Here is a 21,526-nt window from a genome sequence, read left to right as displayed (position 1 = left end):
ATATATGTGTGTTGTTTACATTTCCTGAATGACAAATTGGGAGCATTGTTCCCGGTTTTATCCAGCAAAGCTATTAATCCAAGCTGACTGTGAGCCTTACGTGGGTAAGAATAAATTCCAGAATTTGAATTAAATAAATAAATACATCGTGAGAAACGTATTTTATGATCCCAAAGATGGATGAATGGATTCGTTTTTGTTATGATAATATAAACCAAAATTGGACTAAATTAATGCCGCCTCAAATTGTATCTTTCTCCTGCAAATTCTCCGTTTGAAGTTCGTTTTTTGGATAAAATCTAATTTTTCCTATAATAATAATAGTAATAATAATAATAATAATAGTAAGAATGATAGTAATAATAAATGGCCCAACACCGTGACATTCAGAAAACAAAACCAATAACACTTTAATATAGATTCTGTTCTTGTCACTACAAGAATACACATATACAAGCCATAAATAGGAATTACACAAATGATTGAACAAATCCAGCGAGGCATTTCGAGTCATTTACGAGTCCAGTTATGCGGACGCAGGCTATTTTACAGCAAGTTGTTGTTGGTTGTCTTTGGGTCCAGTCCTGAAACCAACTTCTGAGCAGATTTCCGTCACATTATCAGTGTTTTTAATCATTAATATCAGCATCCTCTCAAAATAATTAGGCTACTAACAAACTCGACAACTAAAACTGTGGGAAACGTCAAAAATATCTGAAATACATATTGTACACAAAGTCTATACTTTTTCTTTTACAAATGTACAAAGTGAATGGGAAGAAAGTCCACATTACATGAGGGAATAAAAGAGTTTATGAGGAGTTCATAATTGGTCTGGAATAGACACCTTGGTAGTAAGTTGTGTCAGGTATGGATGAAGAATCCAGACCGGCTTTCCCCGCCATGGAGCCCATGGAAAGAGGTCCCGCCATGGGGGAGCCATAGCCGGAGTAATGCATCACCTGCTCGTAAGTCTTTAAGTCCATTTTGTGATGCTGCTGCTCCGAGGACATGAGGTTATTTATGGAGAAAGGGTGGTTGAAGGAGTAGTGGTGCTCCGGCTTCAGGTGGGCTTCGTGCGCAAGAACCGAGTGATGCTGAGACATGAGGTGCTGCCCCTGCGTCACCGGGCTAGCAGCGGTGTGCTCCGGGCTCAGGGCCTGGCTCGTCTTCATGTCCGACAGGGACCTTTTGTGGTCGCTGGAGGAGGAGTTGGAGAGCGGGGACTCGTTGCCGTTGCAGCTCTCCGAGCTGCTGTTGGAGGAGCCGCCGTCCCCTGACTTGCGGCCCGGTTCCTTCATCTTCTTGTCGCACTTAAAGCGTTTCTGCCTCCTCAGGTAGCAGCCGTTCTCGAACATGTTCCCGGAGTCCGGGTGCAGAGTCCAAAACGAGCCTTTCCCCGGTTTATCCGGCGACCTGGGCACTTTGACGAAACAGTCATTGAAAGACAAAGAGTGGCGAATGGAGTTCTGCCAGCGCTGCTGGTTCTGTCGGTAAAACGGGAAGAGGTCCATTATCCACTGGTAGATCTCGGCTAGTGTCAGCATCTTGCTCGGGGACTGCTGGATGGCCATGGTGATAAGAGAAATGTAGGAGTACGGGGGTTTGGCGTGCGTGTAGCTCCTGCGGTAGGTCTTAGGGTCTCTGGACCTGTTGATGTTAGACTGTCCGTATATCGGGCTCATGGCGTTCATGTTTGAGTACGACGTGAGGGCGTTCATAGACGCGGGCTGTGCGGTCATGGGACTCATGCTGGGGCTCAGGGCTGCGCTCATTGCCGTCATCCCTGCGCCCATGCCGTTCATGGCGCCGGTTCCAGGTGACATGCCGGTCATGGAGGGGCTCATGCCCGTGTTGACGTATGACATATTCATGGAGTTGGCCGTCATGTTGGCAGTGGTGCTCATGCCGGACATGCTCATGTAGGTATTCATAGAGTTCATTCCCAGGCCCGCGTTCATGTTGCCAACCGAGGTGTAACACTGTCAGTGAGGGAAAGAGGCATTCGTGAGTTTCATCTGGCATTGCAGCGAGGAATAAAGCGGCACAGTGATTTCTAAACACGGCGAATCGTTATTATTTGAGCCTGATAAAAATCGCCTTATTCATCTCCATAAATAATACTTTATATTTTAAAGCTTCCCGGTTTCGTAAGTGTGAAGTGGCATTGTAGGCGTTTGCTCTCGCGCGAAGTATTTCCTAAAAATGAAAAACAGGGGTGTGTATATTTAACAATATATTTAACGCCAGTATTACAACAAAACATAAATAAATAAATAAAATTGAGGTGACTATTCCTCTTAAAATGTGCAGCCTAGATGAAAATACTACTCGGTGTGCGTGTGTCCACTGAAAAATCTCCCCGAAATCAAACAGCACCCGTGTTTATTGGGTGGAAACCTGACCAACAATAACCCGATTTAGTAGAAACACGTAGAGACTTATGAAATTATAATCCGAGCGAAAAGTTTCTTCCCCTACATGTCAAGCAACTTTGTTAGGATAGTGCGCTGCGTGGAGATGGGGGAGGATTTGGAGGCGCCTCAAGTCAATATTTGATCACAAAGTTAATATTATCTCAGGGCTAATATTGAGTTGTATAAAATGGGATCGGCTTTAGACAGAAAAAAATATATATTTAAGGTACCCACCTCGGGCTCTCCGTAGTAGGTGCTCCAGTCGGTGTGTTCGTGTCCTTCCATTTTAACTGCTCCAAGCATCATGGAGGACTTTTACAAAGCGTCTCCCAGCAGAGGGAAAGCCGAAAGTCTCTCTAATAGCAGGTAACTGGGGACCACTGAATGTATTTAGGTCGTCGGTCTGTCCCTTCGTCGAAGACTGGAGCATGTGTGTCTTATGGAGCCAGCCGTGAAATGCGTCTGTCAGTGACTGGAGTTCAAATGACGCTCCGTGCTGCTTGTTAACGCTGTGATATAGCTCTGTGCTCTAGGCAAGCCTCCAATCCCTACTTCTACGCCTTGGGCCCTATTTGAATAATCTCCTCGCACCTAGGCGTGAGACTCTTCGAGCATCCCCCCACCCCAATTGTACACCTGCGCTAACTGAAAAGAACAGTTTCATATGAAAAGCTTCATTATAAACTAATCTTATTGTATTTTGGTTGGGGCAGAAAAAGGGGGGGGAGAACTATAAAAGGAATGTTTGGCGCTCTTCCTTGGTGCGCTTTTCATTACGCACATACTCCAAAGTGCTTATTCCACTTCAGCTGAGCTCAAATCATAATCCATTTTATTGCGTTGCATTCAAGGAATTTATTGCCTAAGCCTACATATACATTTTGATTATTTTACACCGAGAACACCAAAGAACACGAAAACGTTTAGAAATGAAGTAAAATCTCGTTTCAGCAAAAATCTCTACAGAGATTTAAGGCAGATTAAACCATTAACTGATACAGGATTAAATATTATTCTGCCATAGCTCTGTTGCTATATAAATCCAAGAACACGTGTTTATGGCTTACATAAATGATAAGACACAGTTTTAAACCTTTCTGATGTTCACCTGAAGAGGATTTCTCTTTCAGCTTTGCTTAGTCCACAGAAAAAGCAGCGAGATCCGTGTAAATGACCGCAGCATGTTTGATATAATTGGTCATTTTAAACAATATCAAAACTTCCTACAAGCTAAAGTTTACATTTTGTCAGTACTAAAGTCCTTACCTCTTTCCCAACTAATGTAGGTGATATTTGCACAAAGGCACAGTTTAACCTGATTTCTTAACCTGGGAGACCGAATTACTGTTTCTAAATGTTTTAATTAGTGTCGAATACGCCAGGCACAGCTTCAGAGCGCCCTCTCTCGGATGCCACCTCCGACTGGCTCTACTTTCTGTGGCACGTAAAGTCATCCTTTGAACTCAAACGCCCGTTAAAAAAGAAAGCTGCGTGTTTTTTCTTTAGGTTGACTCAAAAGAAGAGATGAAAAATAACCGAAATCAAGAAAAACACGGAAGTGATGACGTTACAGCCCACATTCTTTTATTTAAATAGGTCGTTTGAGAGTGCGCGTGGGTGTATAGGCAGACAGCTTTTTTGATTTTGCTTGTTGGGGGACCTTTAAAGCACGAAACTCCTGTTTTTCATCAGACGTGCAGGCCTGTGTGTTGAGGGCCTCTCATTTTCGCAACCCGTACAGTATTTGTATGACACAAACATCAAGGTGAGGCTGCAGAGCGATGCCAGCCACGTGTCAGTAGTTGTACATCTATTTGACTGCATATTTACGCAAGAGCATAACTATCAGTATAGAGCCCCATTAGTAAAGGCGAGTAAACCTGTCGTGTTGACGAGGGACTAACACAGTCTGCTTAACTTGGAAATGAGATCATGAGAAAAAGCTCTGTGTGTTTGAGGATTTGGGATTGCACCGGCGGAGAGGTGGAAATGGAGAAAGCTGGAGATGGTCAAATCTGCGCTCTCCCGGCTCGACTGAGTTAACAACAATAAGTTTTGTGAAATGTTATTTTTGAAAGGGACAGTCGCTGCAAAATCACAAAACGCTTCAAACAAACAGCCATGTAATATTTGTATATAATAGGGCCTTTATAAAGTGTTGAGGGCGGAAGATTAGGCGCGTTGAATATTTTCGGTGTGAGCTCATTATGGAGTAACTGGATTTCAGAGAAGACATTTTTCGTAGATGTTAAAATATAATTTTTAAAGAGTTTTACAAATATTCTGACGCATTTCTGTTGCATAAATGTGCTAAAAAATCTGATCGTGAATGCTTGCATGGCCAGCAGGTATGTTTGTGTGTGTTACGCAACGATGTGGTGACGCTGAATGTGAAAAATGTTGCATATTTTCTTTAAAAAAGTATGAAAACGGATTTAAAAAGGACCTGGATTGGTTCTGGTACCGCTAAATCCATTATATATGAGTCAAAAATATTATTTCATGAAGTGCTTATTATAAAATTACAGAAACAAAAAACCGTGAGCGTTTTAAAAGGGTCCTTGACCTGTGTAACATTATGTTCCTGAACGAGACATGAAGCTAAATCCATGGTTAATCATCAACTTTCCAGAGTCCTCTGACATGAGTGAAGGTCACATTTTGGAAAAACAAAAAACTCGTGCAGGGCTTTATGCAGATGTATTTTCTATTCAGTGTATTTTGTTTTTCTTCATTATTCTTTGGTGTAGTGTTTGCATCCTCACCCCAGAACAATAACTGGCCTTTTCACAAAAAAAATGTTACCTCCTCTCCACAGCAGACACTACATATCACTCTGACTCTATCTCACACGCTGTACAACTGCAACATTTTTATTTATGACCCACTCTGACTGTGTCAGTGGAATGAGGTAGCCAAAGAAATCACACGGTAAATTTAATATATGGTGGCTGACTTCAGTTTTTAGAAACAGAACACACAAAAAAAACAAGTAAAGAAAAAGTGTCAGCAAAGTAGTGACAAAATGTGGAGAATTTCAGAAATGTGAGCTCCGAAACAAAGTTTAAATGTTCCAGAGAATCAGAACAAGTTCCTCCCGTGGTAGCTTTAATTTGAATTTTAAAAGCCAGAGTAGTTAATCACTGCCTCTTTATGGTTGGTACAGAAAAGATGATTGAATCACCAAAGACTGAAAATCTTGCGTTGCGTTACACTCGGCTTAAATTCAGAAGGTTAATTACACGTGCATGTATATACTTGTAAGCTGGTCTGTTAGTGAATAAAAAATATGCCAAGTATCCATTCTTCTAGCGTAATTATGTAAAACGGGACTAAAAAAAAGCCGCAATATAAAATGAAAATCTTTATCCAAAGATTTCAGAGTCTTTGTGTTGTTTCACACTCAAATTAAAGTAATACTGTAATGCATTTTGCTTATGATTGAGGTTCAGACCATGTAAACCTTTGGGTCAAATACAGGCAGTGTGTTCCCTTCAGTTTAACCTCTGGTTTATTCCATTGACACCAGCTTTAAATATGCACTTTAATAGTTCACTTCAACACACTGAGCAGGGAATCTAATGACCTGACGGTCATTGCTGCAATATGTACAAACCGCTGCCGCGTTTCTTGGCAGTTTTTCTGTTCCCAGCTGAAGCTTTCACAATCCGGCGTGCACTGAAAATAAGGCCAGGACTGCATTGACTTGTACTCATGAGATTGAGTCAGAACACAGCTCAGTGTGTTGTTATAAAATTTATATATTTCCAGTGAAAATTTACTTGAGGCACCTGAAGCAGCAGTGTAGCCCTCTTTCTCCTCCAGTTAGATTTGCCACACTCTTGATTAATTAGCCTTTAGAATGATGGGTGTTACATTTCACACATTTGGGTGTTATTCATTTACTCGTTATGATAAGGGAATCCACTAAGTGGTGAAAATAGTAATGACTGAGTTAAAGAGGTGAAAGCAAAGCACACACGTGGCCCCAAAATGACACCAGGAAGTTTTCTTGGGTGCAGGGCAGGGGGATGGAAACGGATAGATCTCTGCTCGGTGAGAGGAAGGTGGAACATTCCTTCAAACACCCAGGAGCTGTTGGCAGTTATGTGCTAGCTTTAGGTTTCGGCTTTCAAAGTAAGGATTTCTTTCTCAACTGAAATTAAAAGCTCTGCTGAAGAATGCACCTTTTTGTGCCTTTCTACCCTCCTGAGTACACCGAGCCACACAAAACGGCACAGGGCAAAGGGTTAAGCATGTGATTCATCAAAATAAAATTAATAACAAGAGAGTCTTCCTCTTGGAAAGTGCTGGAAAAAAAATGTTTGCAGCCAACTTGCCTGTGGTGACAGTAAACATTCCAGAGCCGGGCTGGAGTTTGGACCTGCCATTATCTGCCACAGCTGTGACAACGCCTGTTGGCTGCAGGTTTGTGGCTGGCCACACTGTGTTTACCTGGAAATGAATCTGAAAAGCGGCCGGACTGGGAAGGCACACAACCTAGCTAAATAAAAACTGAGAGTGGTCATTGCAACGAGATGCAGTGGGAGGCAGTCCAAAGTTATTGCACTGGCCCCAGTGGGTCAGGGCGCAAACACAGGCGTAAACGCAGCAAGGCTGTCCTCAAACACGCACCTTTTGATATTGAGAGGAATGCAGTGAGGAATGCCATTCGATATGTTTTATGTTGACTGTATCCAAGGCATTGTAGATGCAATACTTTCCTCTTGTCATGTTAAAAAAAGAACCTATGTTTACCTCTGGCCTTCATCTGTCAAACAAGGTGACAGTTTATCTATTGGACCACAGGAGTAGAATGAGGAAAATGAAATCCTGAGAGATGGAAGGATCCAATGCACTGAAATAGAATTTTGAGTGTTAATGTTGCTGCAGTTTATTCTTTTGACAGGTCTGGAAATTAATTTGACCGAGAAAAAAAGCTGCTTTATTTGTAATTAATACATGATTTGCAAAAACCTTCTAGATTATATTTGGTTTTCAGGTTGTGAGAGCAGCAAAATAATACAAACTTACTGCTGTATTAAGTGTTTTTAGTTCTTATAGCCGCACACTTAGTGGGTCATATAAGACTGAGACACACGTGGGCTTAAATTATGTTATTTAAATGAACCCAATTTAATCTCAACTGAAAGAAGTACAGGCTGAACCCTGTAACACCAAGTATGTCTTTTCAGAGCTTTTCAGACTTCTACATCATCAGTGTGATATTTTATTTTTCCCCAACCAAAATAAATTGATCAAATTATTTTAAGTAATAAACTGACAAACAAAAAGTGCCAGATGAACAAAAATATAATATAAATTAAAACTCATATATGCAAATAGATATTGAATTTGTCAGAAGGTTCAATAAAAACTTAATTTTCAAAATAAATTTGCATTTTTTGGCAATTATTTAATTGCTCAGGCTTTACAGGGTTGCTGGATATAAAGCTGCAGGTTAAAGGCTAAAATACTTATTTTGAGGGGGGAGGGGGGGGATATATACCCACACTCTGATCAGATGCCACGACTCCTTGTGCCTTCTGAACTTTCTACAAAACGTGGATGGGTTGTGTATTAGAGTCAGAAGATTTAATATCACCAAATCAGCACATTGTTATTCATTAGTGGACCAACTGCAGAGTCAATACACATTTAATCACAGACTGAAGGCAATTAGAACAGGAGGAGAGCCACTGGTGCTATGTTAATTAAAGTGCCAGGCTCCCATGGGAAGCACTGTGTCTAAATATCACTACAATCAAGCCCGTGCAAGAGCTTGCTGTTCACACGCGGCCGCCATGCTGTCAGATCCCTGTCAGTGTGGACAAGAGGGCAAACCTGGCCTCGTGATTAAAAAGTTGCGTATCAGTAATGGTCTTTTTAATCCTAAGTGCCCTCAGCGTCTCACAGGGGACAGACCTCTGGTATCGTCCTTTCCGTGACAGTTAAATGAATTCATCAACTATTTTAATCTCGCGTTGATTTGTGAATGATGTTCAAACCTGCAGCACTGCAGTTGTTGCTGGGAGACCTCTCGAGAAAACACATCTCTGAATCTGAGTGGTCCATTTCCTTTTTCCATCAATCACTCAGTCAGTCAGAGTGAGGTTCAGATCTGCTGCAGTCTTATCTGTATTCCAGGCTGATGGGGAAATTCAAGTTTGGGATTACCTCTGACTGCTGACCCGAACCCATCACAAGCAACCGGCCAGCCGAGCGCTTTCATTATCTTCACGCTCCAAGGCTCCGTACAACAAAATCTTTCTCTCGAGCAAGAAATCGTTACCAGCATATCTAAAACACTGACTGTGCACGCTTTGTTTTGCATACATGAGAAATTAAAAGCTGGCGTTGGGGGGCCGGGGGGTTATTTGTTAGAGAGTCGATATCTTCAGCCTTCTTGCAGGCAGTTGTCTGCTTCCTGTATGGACTAAGGGCCCATCCATATGCAGATGGCTAATTTGTAGTGTTTACAGAGGAGCATAGAGGGGGCTGACAACTCATGAAGAGGTCTGAAAGAGCTGCCTTCGTGTCACCCCAGGAGCCTGGTGTTAAAGCCAGCTCTACCAGAGCAACAGCATAAGTGTCCAATCTGTGTTTGCTTACCCGTGGACACCGATGGCTGAGCCCTGGCCTGGGGCCAATAAATTTTGCCTTTTTTACAGGCTCTGACAGCTAACAGGCCATTGGGAACAGGGCCCCAATGACACAGCCACTCAACAGATTAGCACCTCATCAGCCTCCTGCAGCTTCGAACAAATATGGTGCCTGCCTCCTTAAGGACATAATAAGGCGGCCACATCTGAACAACCCCCCAACAAGAAAGCCCCTTCCCCTCTCCAGCCACAAAACTTCCCGGTCTGGCCACAGCTGCTTCGAGGAGGCCCTGCCCAGCCCCTGAGCCCACCCGTACCCCAATTGCTATGATGTGAGTATTTCAGGTGAGCAAATATTGCCACTTGCCTGAGAGTTCAATGACCGTTCCTTTCAGGGGGGTTGCGTATTGCGCCTGCCTGCTTTGCAACAGGGGCAGCCTACATTTTGCCTCACACAACAACCAGATCTTAGGATGGGTCAGGGGAATTCTCCAGGCACAGCTGGAGTCAGCAAATCAAACATACCTACATAGCTCATCTGCATTTTCCCAGACGAGGAAACCATTCCCGGCTTTCATTTCCTCTCCACAGCTTTTACAACAAAAGGATGACTGGATGTCCTTACAAGCCACCACACACACGGCTTTCACCTCCTTTTTTTTCTCCAATATACAGTCTAAAGTGATGCCAAAGCATTTAATTAACGTATTATACAACCTTTCGGTAAATTTCAATTATTAGTCAAACGGTAAACATGCAGTTGATCTTGTGAAGCACTCCCCACCCGTGTCTCCAATACACACCGGCCTCAAGGTAAAAAGCTCTCTGCGGAGGCATTCATTTACCACCTGGGTCTTAATGTGAAAAGAAGAGGGAAGAGTGCTTTTTGGGAGTGATGCCCTTTACAGAGGACACGGGAAGAAAACCGGAGCAGCGTGGCTAACGTGTGGGTTACAGCCTCTTCCAGGCAGAGTGCACTTGACTGATAATACGACAAAGAATATAATGCAGAAACAGGAAAAGATTTCACTTTAATCAGTTTAATATTAAACACCTATCTTGATCATTTCTTTGGCATTTGTGTTTTAGATTATTTATCACAGTCAACATTTACTTAAAGTTCATTATTTGCTGGCCATGGCTGAAAAACAGCTGTGTGAGGACGAAATGCCACACCAACAAGTCCCTCAGATAAAGGCCAAGACCACAGCTAACGAGTACAGGACCAGCCTAGGTAAAGGCTACAGGCCTGTGGCTGCAGCCAGCTGTGTATTGGATCAGAAGATGATGTGTCAGTGCAGAGTGAAGACCACCTTGATCCCCGTTGGAAGTCAAACACAAGTGTGGGTAGTAGTGTCCTGGGAGGCCTTTTCTGCCATCACAGTGAAATAGAACTGGCCCAGAGAGCAAACAAGAGCCATCCCCATCTCTCCCCCCAAGCCCAGCCCGACCTCATCCGGGTGATGGGTTTTTCTGTTGTTCTGTTTGTTTGCTTGTTTGGTCTGAAGCTCATGGATACCCAGCATGGAGCGGAGAGGAGAAGCGGAGGAACGGATGACACGGAGCAGAAGCGAGAAGAAGCGGCCGTGGATGGGGGTTGCGAGGGTGCGTGACACGCGGACCTCCCCTCGAGGTGACGAGAGACCTGCCGAGAAGCTACCAGGCAAAGCTGCTCAACAAATACACACAGACGCTAGGATCAAGGCAACAAAGACAGATCGCTGTCTCTGATCCTTCAGCAGATGTTATTTCTGTGAGGGATCTTGTAGCTCGGTCTTCATGTGTAAATTTTATATCAGCCTTTCAGATGTGTGTCATAGTCTCCAAAAGAAGCTTCTATTCAGCTGTGATATGTGACTGATAACACTGTAGTTTTCAGTATATGCAAAGGCAAATTTTTAATGTTATAGACTGTAATACATTGATTATATATTTCTCTCATTTGTAAAGAAATAATAATCTGCTGGTTCCAGGATCATCTGTTTTCAGTAATAGCCACAACCAGCCTTCCTTTCAAATTTGAGTGGATAAACCAACAGAGAGTGACACCTCCTGGCAGCAAAGAGAACAGTTTTCTCTTTGGATACAGACAAAGTAAAAATACTGACACTGCTTAAGACTATCTAACAGTCTTGTTCTTCCATTCTGATAACGTCTCATAACACCGCCCTGTATGATTAGCACTCTATACTCAGTAACGTCACCCACGTAACTTCTGTGTCCTGGAGAAAACCCATCAGAACTGTGCAACTGATGCTAAAATCATCTTACAGTTTCACAATAAATATGACAGCAAGTGTTTAAAGACACTTTATAGGCACGTCGCTCTTGAGTAAATGATTTGTTTCTGGTTTGATTTTTCCAACAAAAATTCAAAAGCACAGTGTAAAACTTTCAAAAAAATCCAGCTTCTGTAAAAAGTTTAATGTACTTTCCTTATTACACCTCTGTAAGCTACACACAGGGCCATGAATGGCTTCTACAAAATAATGAAGTTGAGCTCAGAAAAAGGAGTAACACGGTTAAATGTTAGGGTTGAAAAAGTAAAATGTGTTTAGATAAGAGCAAAGGTTTGCTGGTGCTGCATGGGGCCACGACAGGTTAAAGGAACGCATGAATGACTGAAACCTTTACACCTCTGGGCAACCAGACGAGGGAGACATTGCCTGTTTTTTGCCTGATTCTTCTTACGCTGTATCCTCTAATTTAACGAAGACGAGCTACACTTTATTATGAGGTACGGTATGCGTTTTGAAAGAGAATAGATTTAAACGGTCCTGTTGTATTCGGGCCTGTTCAGCGTATCAGAGCCTCCGTGTCCCCCCCTCAGAGGTTAACGGGGTCATAAGGACTGCAAAGGAAGTGCACATCTTGAAAGCATTCATGCTAATAGATAGAGGTGAGCAGTATCATGTATCCTTAGAGAGAGAGGAAAAAAGAGCTGCAGCAGGGATAGTTGTGATTACTTCACAGTCTATATCCAGTGAAGGAAACTTCAAACACTTTTCTAAATTATTGACAGCTGTCTGTTCCCTGTAGCAGTTTATTGTGGGCCTACCTTACAATAGGCCCATCCATTACACTGGAGCTGATACTCGAAGGGATCTGTGATAGCTTTCATCCCGAGTGTTTTCAGAGTTTTCCACAACCCCCTTCCTCACTACCACCCTCTTTAACTATGTCATTACTCTCTTGTGGCGAGTGGCTGGCTCAGTAAACTGCTCGGTGTGGTGCAACAATCACATCCAGCTGCTGTGAACGGGATCCGACATGTGAAAGCACGACGCACGCGCACATCTTGATGAATCACACAGAAAACTACGAGCCACTGCTGCCTCTGCGCACACATCCAAAGCCCGTCTTTATCTTTTATTGCACCTGGAGCCGTGATCTCCAGACAGCAGGTATATAACATAATACACCGCTAAAGAAAGCAGTGTGAACAGAGAGGATTTCAGAAATTTACCAAATGTTTCATTTAGGTTTTTTTTATTTCATTGGTATGTACTGAAATATACAAAACACTGACACCTGCCAATCCAGCGGCAACAAAGACAGAGAAAGGAAACTGGAACATACTCCCAAACACACCGACGGAGCAAATATAAACTCGCTCCCGTGTGAAATGATCGGACAACATAATGAACGTGGAACTCCTGATATTTTGTTCTGTTTAAAAGCCAGTTTCGCCCACGTTGGTGATGAAACATTTCAGATAGCTGGGTTGAGGTCGAATAGTCGTTTTTTCAAGGAGGGTGTGATAAGTGTTGGTTGAATTCTCTGCTGAGGAAAGGTGACGTTTAGGACACACGCTGACCTTCATTTAAGAAATGTGGGGACACGGCGGCTTCCCATAATTCAAAGCGTTGCATCATTAGCTCAAAAATCATCTTATGCCATAACATCCTAATATGTTTATATGTTTTGAATCTTTAAGAATATATTAAAGCTAAAGCTGAGAGGTAAAGCACTTTTTAACGTGAGTTTGAAGCGTTTGTTGAAAATAAAGAATAGACTAAAATTATTAACTGTGTATCATCAGACTGAGCGTTAATGCTTTCACAGCTGAAGACAGCTCAAGTAAACTGGAACATCTGTTTAGTTTGAAGAACAAATAAAAAGGAGAACCGGTCGAGTAACCGTTCTCAACGTGACAAACGTGTTTTTCACTGCGATGTTTAACTGCGATTTTTTAAAAATATTATTCATCAAATGTGATTTCAGGAGCTGTGTTGTCAGGGGCATTTGGCACTGGTAGGGTCTCCCAAGGCAAATAGGTTCTTGGTAAGAGCACAGATTTACATTTACCCCTATGAAACAAACATCATGGCTCAGGCCTGAGCCCATGGGGTCTGGCCGTGTACTCGCCGCCCTGTGAGCCTACCGCCCGAAGGAGGCGCCACAGGGTCGATCTCTGGTTGCTGAAACGGCAGACTGACGTGGTAGCAGCAATGATGAGGACGCTGTACCAATCTGCTGTAACGAACAGAAATCTGAGTGTAAAAGTGAAGCTGTGATTACGTTTCCTACGCTCACCCATGGCCACGAGCTGGGTAAGAATGAGATCGCAGATGGCAGAAATGAGCTTCCTCCAAAGGGAGGCTGTACTCTCCCTGAGATGGGTGAGGAGTTTGGTCATTCAGGAGCTAGTTGGGGTGGTTTGTGCTTCTAACTAAGATGTTTTCTTAGTGCCTACTAGAAGAGGTGTTTTGGGCACACTGGGGGAAATGTATCTCTCCGCTGGCTTTGGCATGTCTCAGCCCTTACAGGAGCTTGCTGGTGACAGAGAGGTCTGGGCTCTCCTTAGACTGCCCCCCACAACCCAAACTCAGAACAGGAGCAGCCAGTGGGCGGATGGATGGAAAGATTTTCTATGTTTATACAGCCAGCATGAAAGCAAAGGGTGAACTTGATCTTAATCAACATTATTCATCATCGAGTGCTAAACAGCCTAGTGTGGACACACCAGGTTCTCTGTGAATTCTCGTGCACACCTTTCCTTCACCTTGTGATGTTTTCTTAGAGAAACAAGAACATAGGACATGACTTTTTGACTATTCGACCGCAACCCCAGAGAACATCAAAGAACACGTCCCAGCACTGGAGCGCTTCAACGGTCACATTCAAGAAAACAGTGAAAGTACAAAAATGTGATGCCGAACCAAAGAGTCCGTTCCTTGTTGTATTGCATTCAACTACACTTCAGGGTTACGGCCTTCACAAAAGATTCACAAAGTCAAAAAAGGAAAACAGTTGAAAGGAAACAGCGAAATGAAATGTAACATATTTGGTCAGGGTTTGTTGGTTTCTCTCTCCGAGAGCAAGCCGATAAAACTTGCACACTACTAGCTGCCATGAACAGATCACACTCTGAACACACGTAGGTTAAAAACACCTGCTGGGATCTGAGACAAAGGAGCTAATACTGCGTGACACCGTTTCTAACTTTGAATATTGACGGGAAATGTAAAAACAGTTTGCGTTCTGTAGCAGTGAATAGTGTTTTCTATTCAGTTGCTATGGAAATTGGTAATATAGTGCAAAAACCTACCACAATTACTAAAATACATTAAAAAACCCAGACAAATCTGCGTGATAGTTCCAGTTTCATGCCACAGGACAGTCTCACAAACAGTTTAGAAATGAGAACAAACTCGTGTGTTTAATTCTCAGGCTGTAAATCCCTTGCGAAAAGTGCCCTTTAATCCCGGCGTAAGCGCTTCACGCGACTCCTCTCTTACATCACGAGCACGGCCTTCATCCAGAACTGTGCGTGTTCATAAACATTGTTCTGCTAGTCCTTAAAAAATGAACCAAGATTGAACAAATTCATGGAATGTTTTCGTATTATTATACACCAAGGAAGAGGGAGCACTCGCCTCCTGTGACAGTGTCTTAATGCGTTTCTGTGACACGCATCTCCGCCTGCTTGTAGCGGTGCTTCACACTACAACCTCTGCTGGGTTTTCCCACTTTTCCAGCCTCTCCACCCGACTGGCTTATCTCTGTTTCGAGAGTTCTGGAGGGAAAACCTGCCACTTTCAAAGCTTCATGAAAACTCTGTGAGATACATGTGGTGTAGCAAGTCTCCCACTCCACTAGGGGTCCTCTTCCATGTCGTCCAGGTTGGGAGCCATGATAAAATGTTTAGGGTAAACAAGACTGTGCTCGTCCGCGTACTCCTCCCAGCGTGCGTCGTCGCTCTCGTGAGTGATATAGCGCTCGCCTCGCCGCGTCTCAAACTCCCTCAGGTCCAACCACGTCTGGTAGTCCTGACCAAAACAGACATGAAACTGTCAGTAAATCTGGCTCATTGTGGAGAAGCGGCTTCACATAAACTGATTCAGAGATAAATCTGCATTCAGCTCACAGCATTTATACACAGTTTTCACTCCCTTTACTTTTCGGGCTTCCCGGTCCAGGTCTTGGCCACGTAAGCCAAACGCTGTTATTGACACAGTGTACTGATGTGCAGGGACAGCGCTGTTGTGGTTGTTTGACTTCTAGTTCACCACCAGGAAGTTTAATGGTGACATAACCACAAGTGGGCGGAACCTTTAACTCTATTCATGTTTTCCATGCTCTGACTATTAATGTTCACACAACTCATCTGTAGATTATTTTCAATGAAGGGAATTGATGACTTGACAGAATTATGACTCCGAGAATTAGCTCGAATTGCAATTTAAAGAGAGGAAAAAGCAAATGAGTCATACCTGTAACCAGGGATGGCTGAGACACTTGTCCACGCTGTACCTCTTTCTCATTTTGACTTGGAGGAGATTGTTGATCAGATCTGTGGCTGCGGAGGAATTAAGAGTACAAGAAGTGTAAGTGAACAAGATAAGTCAGAGGTGGTTTTGAGTTAAAGGGAACAAGACCTGCAAAAAGATATATCTATCAATATATATATATATTCAGTGTTTTTACCGCATAATATACTATATACAGTGAGTGTGAGGAGGTGCAACTTGGGCAGTTGGGGAGATTTGAAAGTGATTCATTTCAACCACAGACATAAAAAAGCTGACATAAAGTTCAGATGACCCAGACGTGTGGGTGGGGAGGAGCTACATGTGTGAATATCATTTAAGTTACAGGTGCAGCAGGCCGCCAACGGCTCACAGACGAGAAGGTCAGATTAGATCAAACATTTCTGAAAGCAAACAAACAAGTAGCTCTTTGTCTTCATACCCTCTGCAGAGATGTCCTTCCAGGGCGTAGGAGGGTACATGAAGGCCGCATTCTGGATCTGATCATTAATGTCCTCGTCCTCGTTAAACGGGAACGTGCCGCTCAAGCTGACGTACACGATCACTCCCACTGACCACATGTCTAAGGAGCGGTTGTAGCCTTTGCTGCGCAGCACTTCTGGAGCGAGGTAAGCCGGAGTTCCTACCACCGACCGCCGGAAGGACTTCTCCCCAATGATACGGGCAAAGCCAAAATCACACAGCTTCACCTGGAGAAGAAAAGCGGCGTGTTAACGTACACACGCTTGCGGACACACAGCTCCACACATGCAAAACACATAAATATATATGCTCTCACCTGAGGGAAAGGCTCTGCAGAGGCCAGCAGTACATTCTCAGGCTTCAAGTCACAGTGAACAATGTTTTTGAAGTGCAGATGTCTCAAGGCCACAAGGATCTGTTGCAAACACACAAGTCCCATAAGCACAGATTCAGCTAAAAAGATCAAAACACTGTAAAGTCTGTAAACCGTACGCTATGAACAGAGTGCTGTTTGTGTAATGTATGGAGGAGACTCTATGGTGCTGCCATGTGGAAAAATAGTAGCAATATAAACATACTAATGCCCTTAAATACTTGCATCTTTACCAGCACTGCCATATAAGGGACACATGATCTCATCTCATCATCTCATCTATATTCACAAGGCCTATTGTAAGTGAGCGCTGCATGCATGTCTGCCCATGGCCCTGCCCCAAGACCACAGAGGGCCTGGCTCGCCGATCCTGACCCTGGCTTTAGCAGAGGCCCTCCTGGCCACATCTGAGCCGAGCCTGCCGCAGCTAATGGGGTTGTTGTTAATGGCCCCGCTCCCGTTTGGTACCCGAGATCCACGGAGCCTGCTGCTCCTCTAATCAGGCCACAGAGCCACCAGTATACTGAAGGCTGTAATCCACAGCCAGGGAGGAGGCCGTGATGCCATACAGACCAAATCCCGTAAACAATTCCCTCCAATCAGCTCACCACAAGAATAAACAGGCCCCTGAGCTGGAGCACAGACCCATTACACCCCCAAAATAGGGCACAGAGAGAGAAGGGAAGGAAGACACAGCACTAAGAGGACTAAGAGGATGAAACATGCAGCAAAGCTGCTCGATTCTCAGTGACTGTCATTATCTGACTATTTCAGTGTTAGGACAGAATCTTGATTTGAGAACTGAGGGGTGAAGAAGGCTGCGTGAAAGGGCAGAGAGCCGTGTTTCAGCGGTGCAGACCTGCGTCACGAGGAACTTGGTGATTCGTTCAGGCAGTTTGCTCTTCTCGCTCGACAGGATCATCTCCAGCATGTCGCCGTGCAGCTTCTCCATGACGACAAACACCCGCTCAGGCGTCTCAAACATGCACTCCAAGTTAACGATACCCGGGTGATGCAGATTCTACAGAGAAACAGATCAAAGGCTTCAAACGAGGAATACGCTAAGAGTAAATGTAAACCAATGACAAATGTAATGAGCGGGATTTTCTCTTAACTGTTATCAGTGATTACCTGTAATATGGCGACCTCATTCCGCAGCTGACTCTCCTGCTTGGTAGGAAATTTCATCTTGTCAATAACCTTGATGGCCACATCTCTGCCGCTCTTTCTGTGTTTGCCTGTGTTTGCCAAACAGAAAAAAACATCAATTCACAGCACAGACACTGAATATAAAATGTTCCTTTTAACTAAAGCACAAACATACCTCCATACACAATGCCAAACTGGCCCGATCCCAGCACTTCATCGGAGAATATTTGGTACACCGAGGCAATATCCTACACGGGCGTAATTTACACCGTTAATTTTCCTCTGCTTGTGGAAACATTCAAGTGAACTTTCCATGCTGCAACAGTTACATCATCTTTGGTTTTGGCAGAACTGCTGCCCTTCCAAAATGTTTTTCAGGTATTGCCAAATAGGCAACTTTCACTAAATGCAGAAGTGGAACTGAGACGAAAACTCCATGACCAAAAAATGAGTCTGCAGCTTCCCCATTTCTGCAGCGTAAAAGCTTCCACTGGATGTTTCGGCGACAGGCGCACTAGGATACCGTTTCTGATCTAACCACAGCAACTATTTTAATAGCATATGAATGCATAAATTTGCGAGCTGTGCTGGGAAATTGTGCAACAGCATCTAAGAGAAAAAAGAAGCTCCACTTACCACATTCTCCTGGACCTGGCAGTTGGACACAGATATGCTAATAGACAGCTCTTCTGCAGAGGGAAACACATGATATTTCCACATTCAACAAGTAACACAACATCACTCTGCCAATGCACAAAGCAGACACTAAATTCTTAAGCAACTGTAATCAGAGCTTGCTCAGATACCAGTATTTCTACTTTTCTAAAACCTGCAATCTTATCACAGCTGCACGCAATAACTCACAGCCCCACATAATGAAGCATTTTATTACACAATGAATTGGCTATAAAATTGATCTGGAAAGCTATCTGTGACTGAATGCTGAAAGTATGCAATGCATTTCAAAACTGGGGATTCAGACAGCCGCAGAAACTAATTCTGCATACTAGGCATTGGACAGAAAGCCGGAGATAAAAGCCAGCAGAAAACTTTCTGTGAGGTAATGCTCGACACAAAGATGGAATTTCACTCTTAGACAATGCTTTGATTTTTCAATTAACAGAGACAAACACACACATCACGCTGTCATCTGCAGATTAAACGTTTCATCTACTGATAGTAAAGTGCGGCTTAGTTCATTAGTAAATGAATTCACATCTATGTAGTGAGTTTGAGTTATCTTATCAGGTTGGCTTCTAGCGTCTTTTCTCAGGTTTTCTCATGTCACGCTCGTTATCAGTTAACCTCAAACTGTGCACATTTCTCATTTCTCTCTCTTTTTTCGGCGACTGGGAGATATTATCGCTGCCCTGACCATCAAAAGCTCAGTTTCCATACAGTTATGTCACTTCACTACTTACACTACTGTCATCCCCAAACAGTGACTTCACAGCCCCACTTCCTTTGGCCTACAGACCCTGAGTCAGGGCTTTCTCAGGCTAGCAAAAGTTAACCGAGGACATCAACTTTAAGGTCATCAAAGTAGTTTAAAAATCGCCTACGACGGGGCACAGAGAGCCTTTTTCTTTCTATATGAGCAAACAGTTCTCGTTTGTCACGGCCGCGACAGGTAACAAGCCTGCTTCATGCGCTAACCAAAGACACATGCAAGCTGATTTCACTCCTACAAACACAAGATAAAAAAAACAAACAAGTTTTTCATCCGGAGACATATCAGCAGCATTTTTAGCACAAGAAAGTTCTGATAAATTCTACTTACTGTGATCTTTGCCTTGGCCGGCAGCGCTGGCTACACTGGGCTGAGGCGTGACGGGCATCAGGGCCTGTCTGATGGCCTTCTCCCAGCCTTGAGCCACCTCCATGCCGACTCCAGAGGCGGCCAGAGCAGGGCTGTGGTAGTGACTGCCGTTGTTCTCCCCTACATAGTAGACCATGGTGGCTGTGATGATCTCAAAGCAGTGAGGGTTGCTGCCCTGAGCCAGATTGCTGTAGTCTCTGCACTGCTCTACCTGGAGGATCTCAGACAGAGGGATTTCCTGTGGAAGCAGTGAAGGAGAACTGATAAGAAAAGCAGACGAAACATAAAAGAGCACAATCTGCATTTCTCAATGAAAGCTCAAGCAAGAATCAGAGTCTTCTTTTCTGTCTTTCTTAATGTTTCAGCCAGTAAACAATTTATGCAAGTCCAAGAGTACATGAACTTCTGAAGGAACCAAAACAAACAGATACACTCCCCCTCCACACAGTGCTGCACATATAAAGTGCTGGGATGGAGTGGTGGAGAAATAAAAATCTCTTATAGCCAATGCTGGCTGTAAACTAGAAGAATATGAAAAAATACTTTCTTCAATCAAAAACATATCATGCTACTAAATGAGCAAATCCACAATTAAGCAATGATACACAAAAGGTAAAGACAGAGGAAGTAACACTCACACACACGCCGCACTCAGTCGTCCCCGCTCTAACTTTCTGCCTTCCTCTTCGCTTGACTTGTGAGCACAAACAGAAAGTGGAGCCGCACTACACTTTAAAAGCCCCCCCCTCGCCCGTCTAACTCACTGTCAAATCAAAGGTGGGAGGGAGGGCCGAAATTACAAATACAGACAATTTCCAACCAATGGGGGCTCAAAGAGGCGCACGCCGTCTGCTCTGCGTGGCTCACCACACAGTATCAGATGAAGTGCTTGTGGTTAGCAGGGCCTGGTCACGTGAGCGCGCTCTGCGGCGGCTCAAGCGGTTCCCTGATTACAAGGCAGGGCCAGCAAGAGGCCCCATCTGAGCACGAGGCGCTGGCGCTACCACTAGCCACCAAGACAAAAGACCAAGCAACTACCGTTCCTCCACGGGGTCGTTTGTGAGTGGGCGTGTGTGATACTGTGACAGGGAGAAGCCCCCTCACCCCATGAAAGCTTCTTCAGAGAAAGCCACAAGTACAGGGGTCTCATCTTCAAACGAGGAGCTGTTATGGCTTCCAAATGGTGAAAATGGCTGCCATGCCTGGCGAGCGAGCCACCACGCGACCACCACTAATCAGATTGGAGGTATAAAGAAAAGGGGAGTGGGGAGGACGGCGGCCACACACTGATGAGCAGCAGGCTAGAAACTGGGGAGGAATGAAAGGAAAGAGCTCGAGGCAGACGGCTACCAGCGGAGCTCATGGAGAAGCAGTGGTTTCGGTAGAAGACCCCCTCCCCCCAAAATACTACAGGAAATAATTTCATGTTATCTGTCCCAGATAAAAATCCTCTGCTCTGAAGCAAGAGGCAAAGACCAAACTTTGGAGCATAAAAAGGAGATTTACAGCAAGCCTTCAATTAGCCTCCTGAAGCTTTTAAACATAGCTGAGTGCCAAGTTGATAATAAAGAACCACATAAAGCTGCCCTGTAAACACACCCGAGGAGTCGGTCCCCGCTGAGGTTTCCTCTCCGAGGATTTAGTGGCCGGGGACGCAGGGTGTGACAGAATAATTGGGAGAGAAGGGGGAAGGAATACAGTTTTTCCAAAACTTGCTTCACAACAAATGCGGACGGAGAAAAAACAAAAAGAAGGCAGGCAGGACAATAAGCAGAGCTGTGAGTGAGACCACCTGTTTGAGACTCGCTCAACCGAAGTGGAAACTCTGCCGCGTCCTACTCAGCGCCCTGTTGCAACATACCTCTGACCACAATTCGAAGAGGTGTTAAAGTCTCAAAACGCACAAAGCGAGAAGAACAATAAGATAATTA

At 44.0% G+C, this 21,526-nt stretch overlaps 2 protein-coding genes across 2 annotated transcripts in view; both read right to left on the bottom strand.

Moving 5' to 3' along the window:
* Window positions 1–462: 462 nt before the first annotated feature.
* foxa2 (forkhead box A2) lies at window positions 463–2,944 on the bottom strand. Its single transcript, XM_085342555.1, has 2 exons — window positions 2,652–2,944; window positions 463–1,982 (listed from the first exon to the last, which is right to left on the bottom strand). The coding sequence occupies exons 1-2, from the start codon at window positions 2,721–2,723 to the stop codon at window positions 813–815; spliced, it is 1,242 nt and encodes a 413-aa protein (XP_085198681.1). The 5' UTR covers window positions 2,724–2,944; the 3' UTR covers window positions 463–812.
* Window positions 2,945–12,557: 9,613 nt separating this feature from the next.
* prkd3 (protein kinase D3) overlaps window positions 12,558–21,526 on the bottom strand; it is a 35,698-nt gene continuing 26,729 nt past the window's right edge. Inside the window, exons 11-19 of the mRNA XM_085342505.1 lie at window positions 19,557–19,833; window positions 18,413–18,465; window positions 17,952–18,024; window positions 17,759–17,865; window positions 17,487–17,648; window positions 16,571–16,669; window positions 16,214–16,481; window positions 15,736–15,821; window positions 12,558–15,291 (exon numbers count right to left, since the gene is read on the bottom strand). Coding sequence (XP_085198631.1) covers window positions 15,118–15,291; window positions 15,736–15,821; window positions 16,214–16,481; window positions 16,571–16,669; window positions 17,487–17,648; window positions 17,759–17,865; window positions 17,952–18,024; window positions 18,413–18,465; window positions 19,557–19,833 — 1,299 coding nt within the window. The 3' untranslated portion in view covers window positions 12,558–15,117. The remainder of the gene's footprint in view (window positions 15,292–15,735; window positions 15,822–16,213; window positions 16,482–16,570; window positions 16,670–17,486; window positions 17,649–17,758; window positions 17,866–17,951; window positions 18,025–18,412; window positions 18,466–19,556; window positions 19,834–21,526) is intronic.

Source organism: Diplotaxodon limnothrissa, linkage group LG19 (genome assembly GCF_057381915.1).
Source record: "Diplotaxodon limnothrissa isolate DT_005_m linkage group LG19, D_limnothrissa_male_GT1.1, whole genome shotgun sequence".
NCBI lineage: Eukaryota > Metazoa > Chordata > Actinopteri > Cichliformes > Cichlidae > Diplotaxodon > Diplotaxodon limnothrissa.
This window is presented reverse-complemented; position numbering and strand designations above follow the sequence as displayed.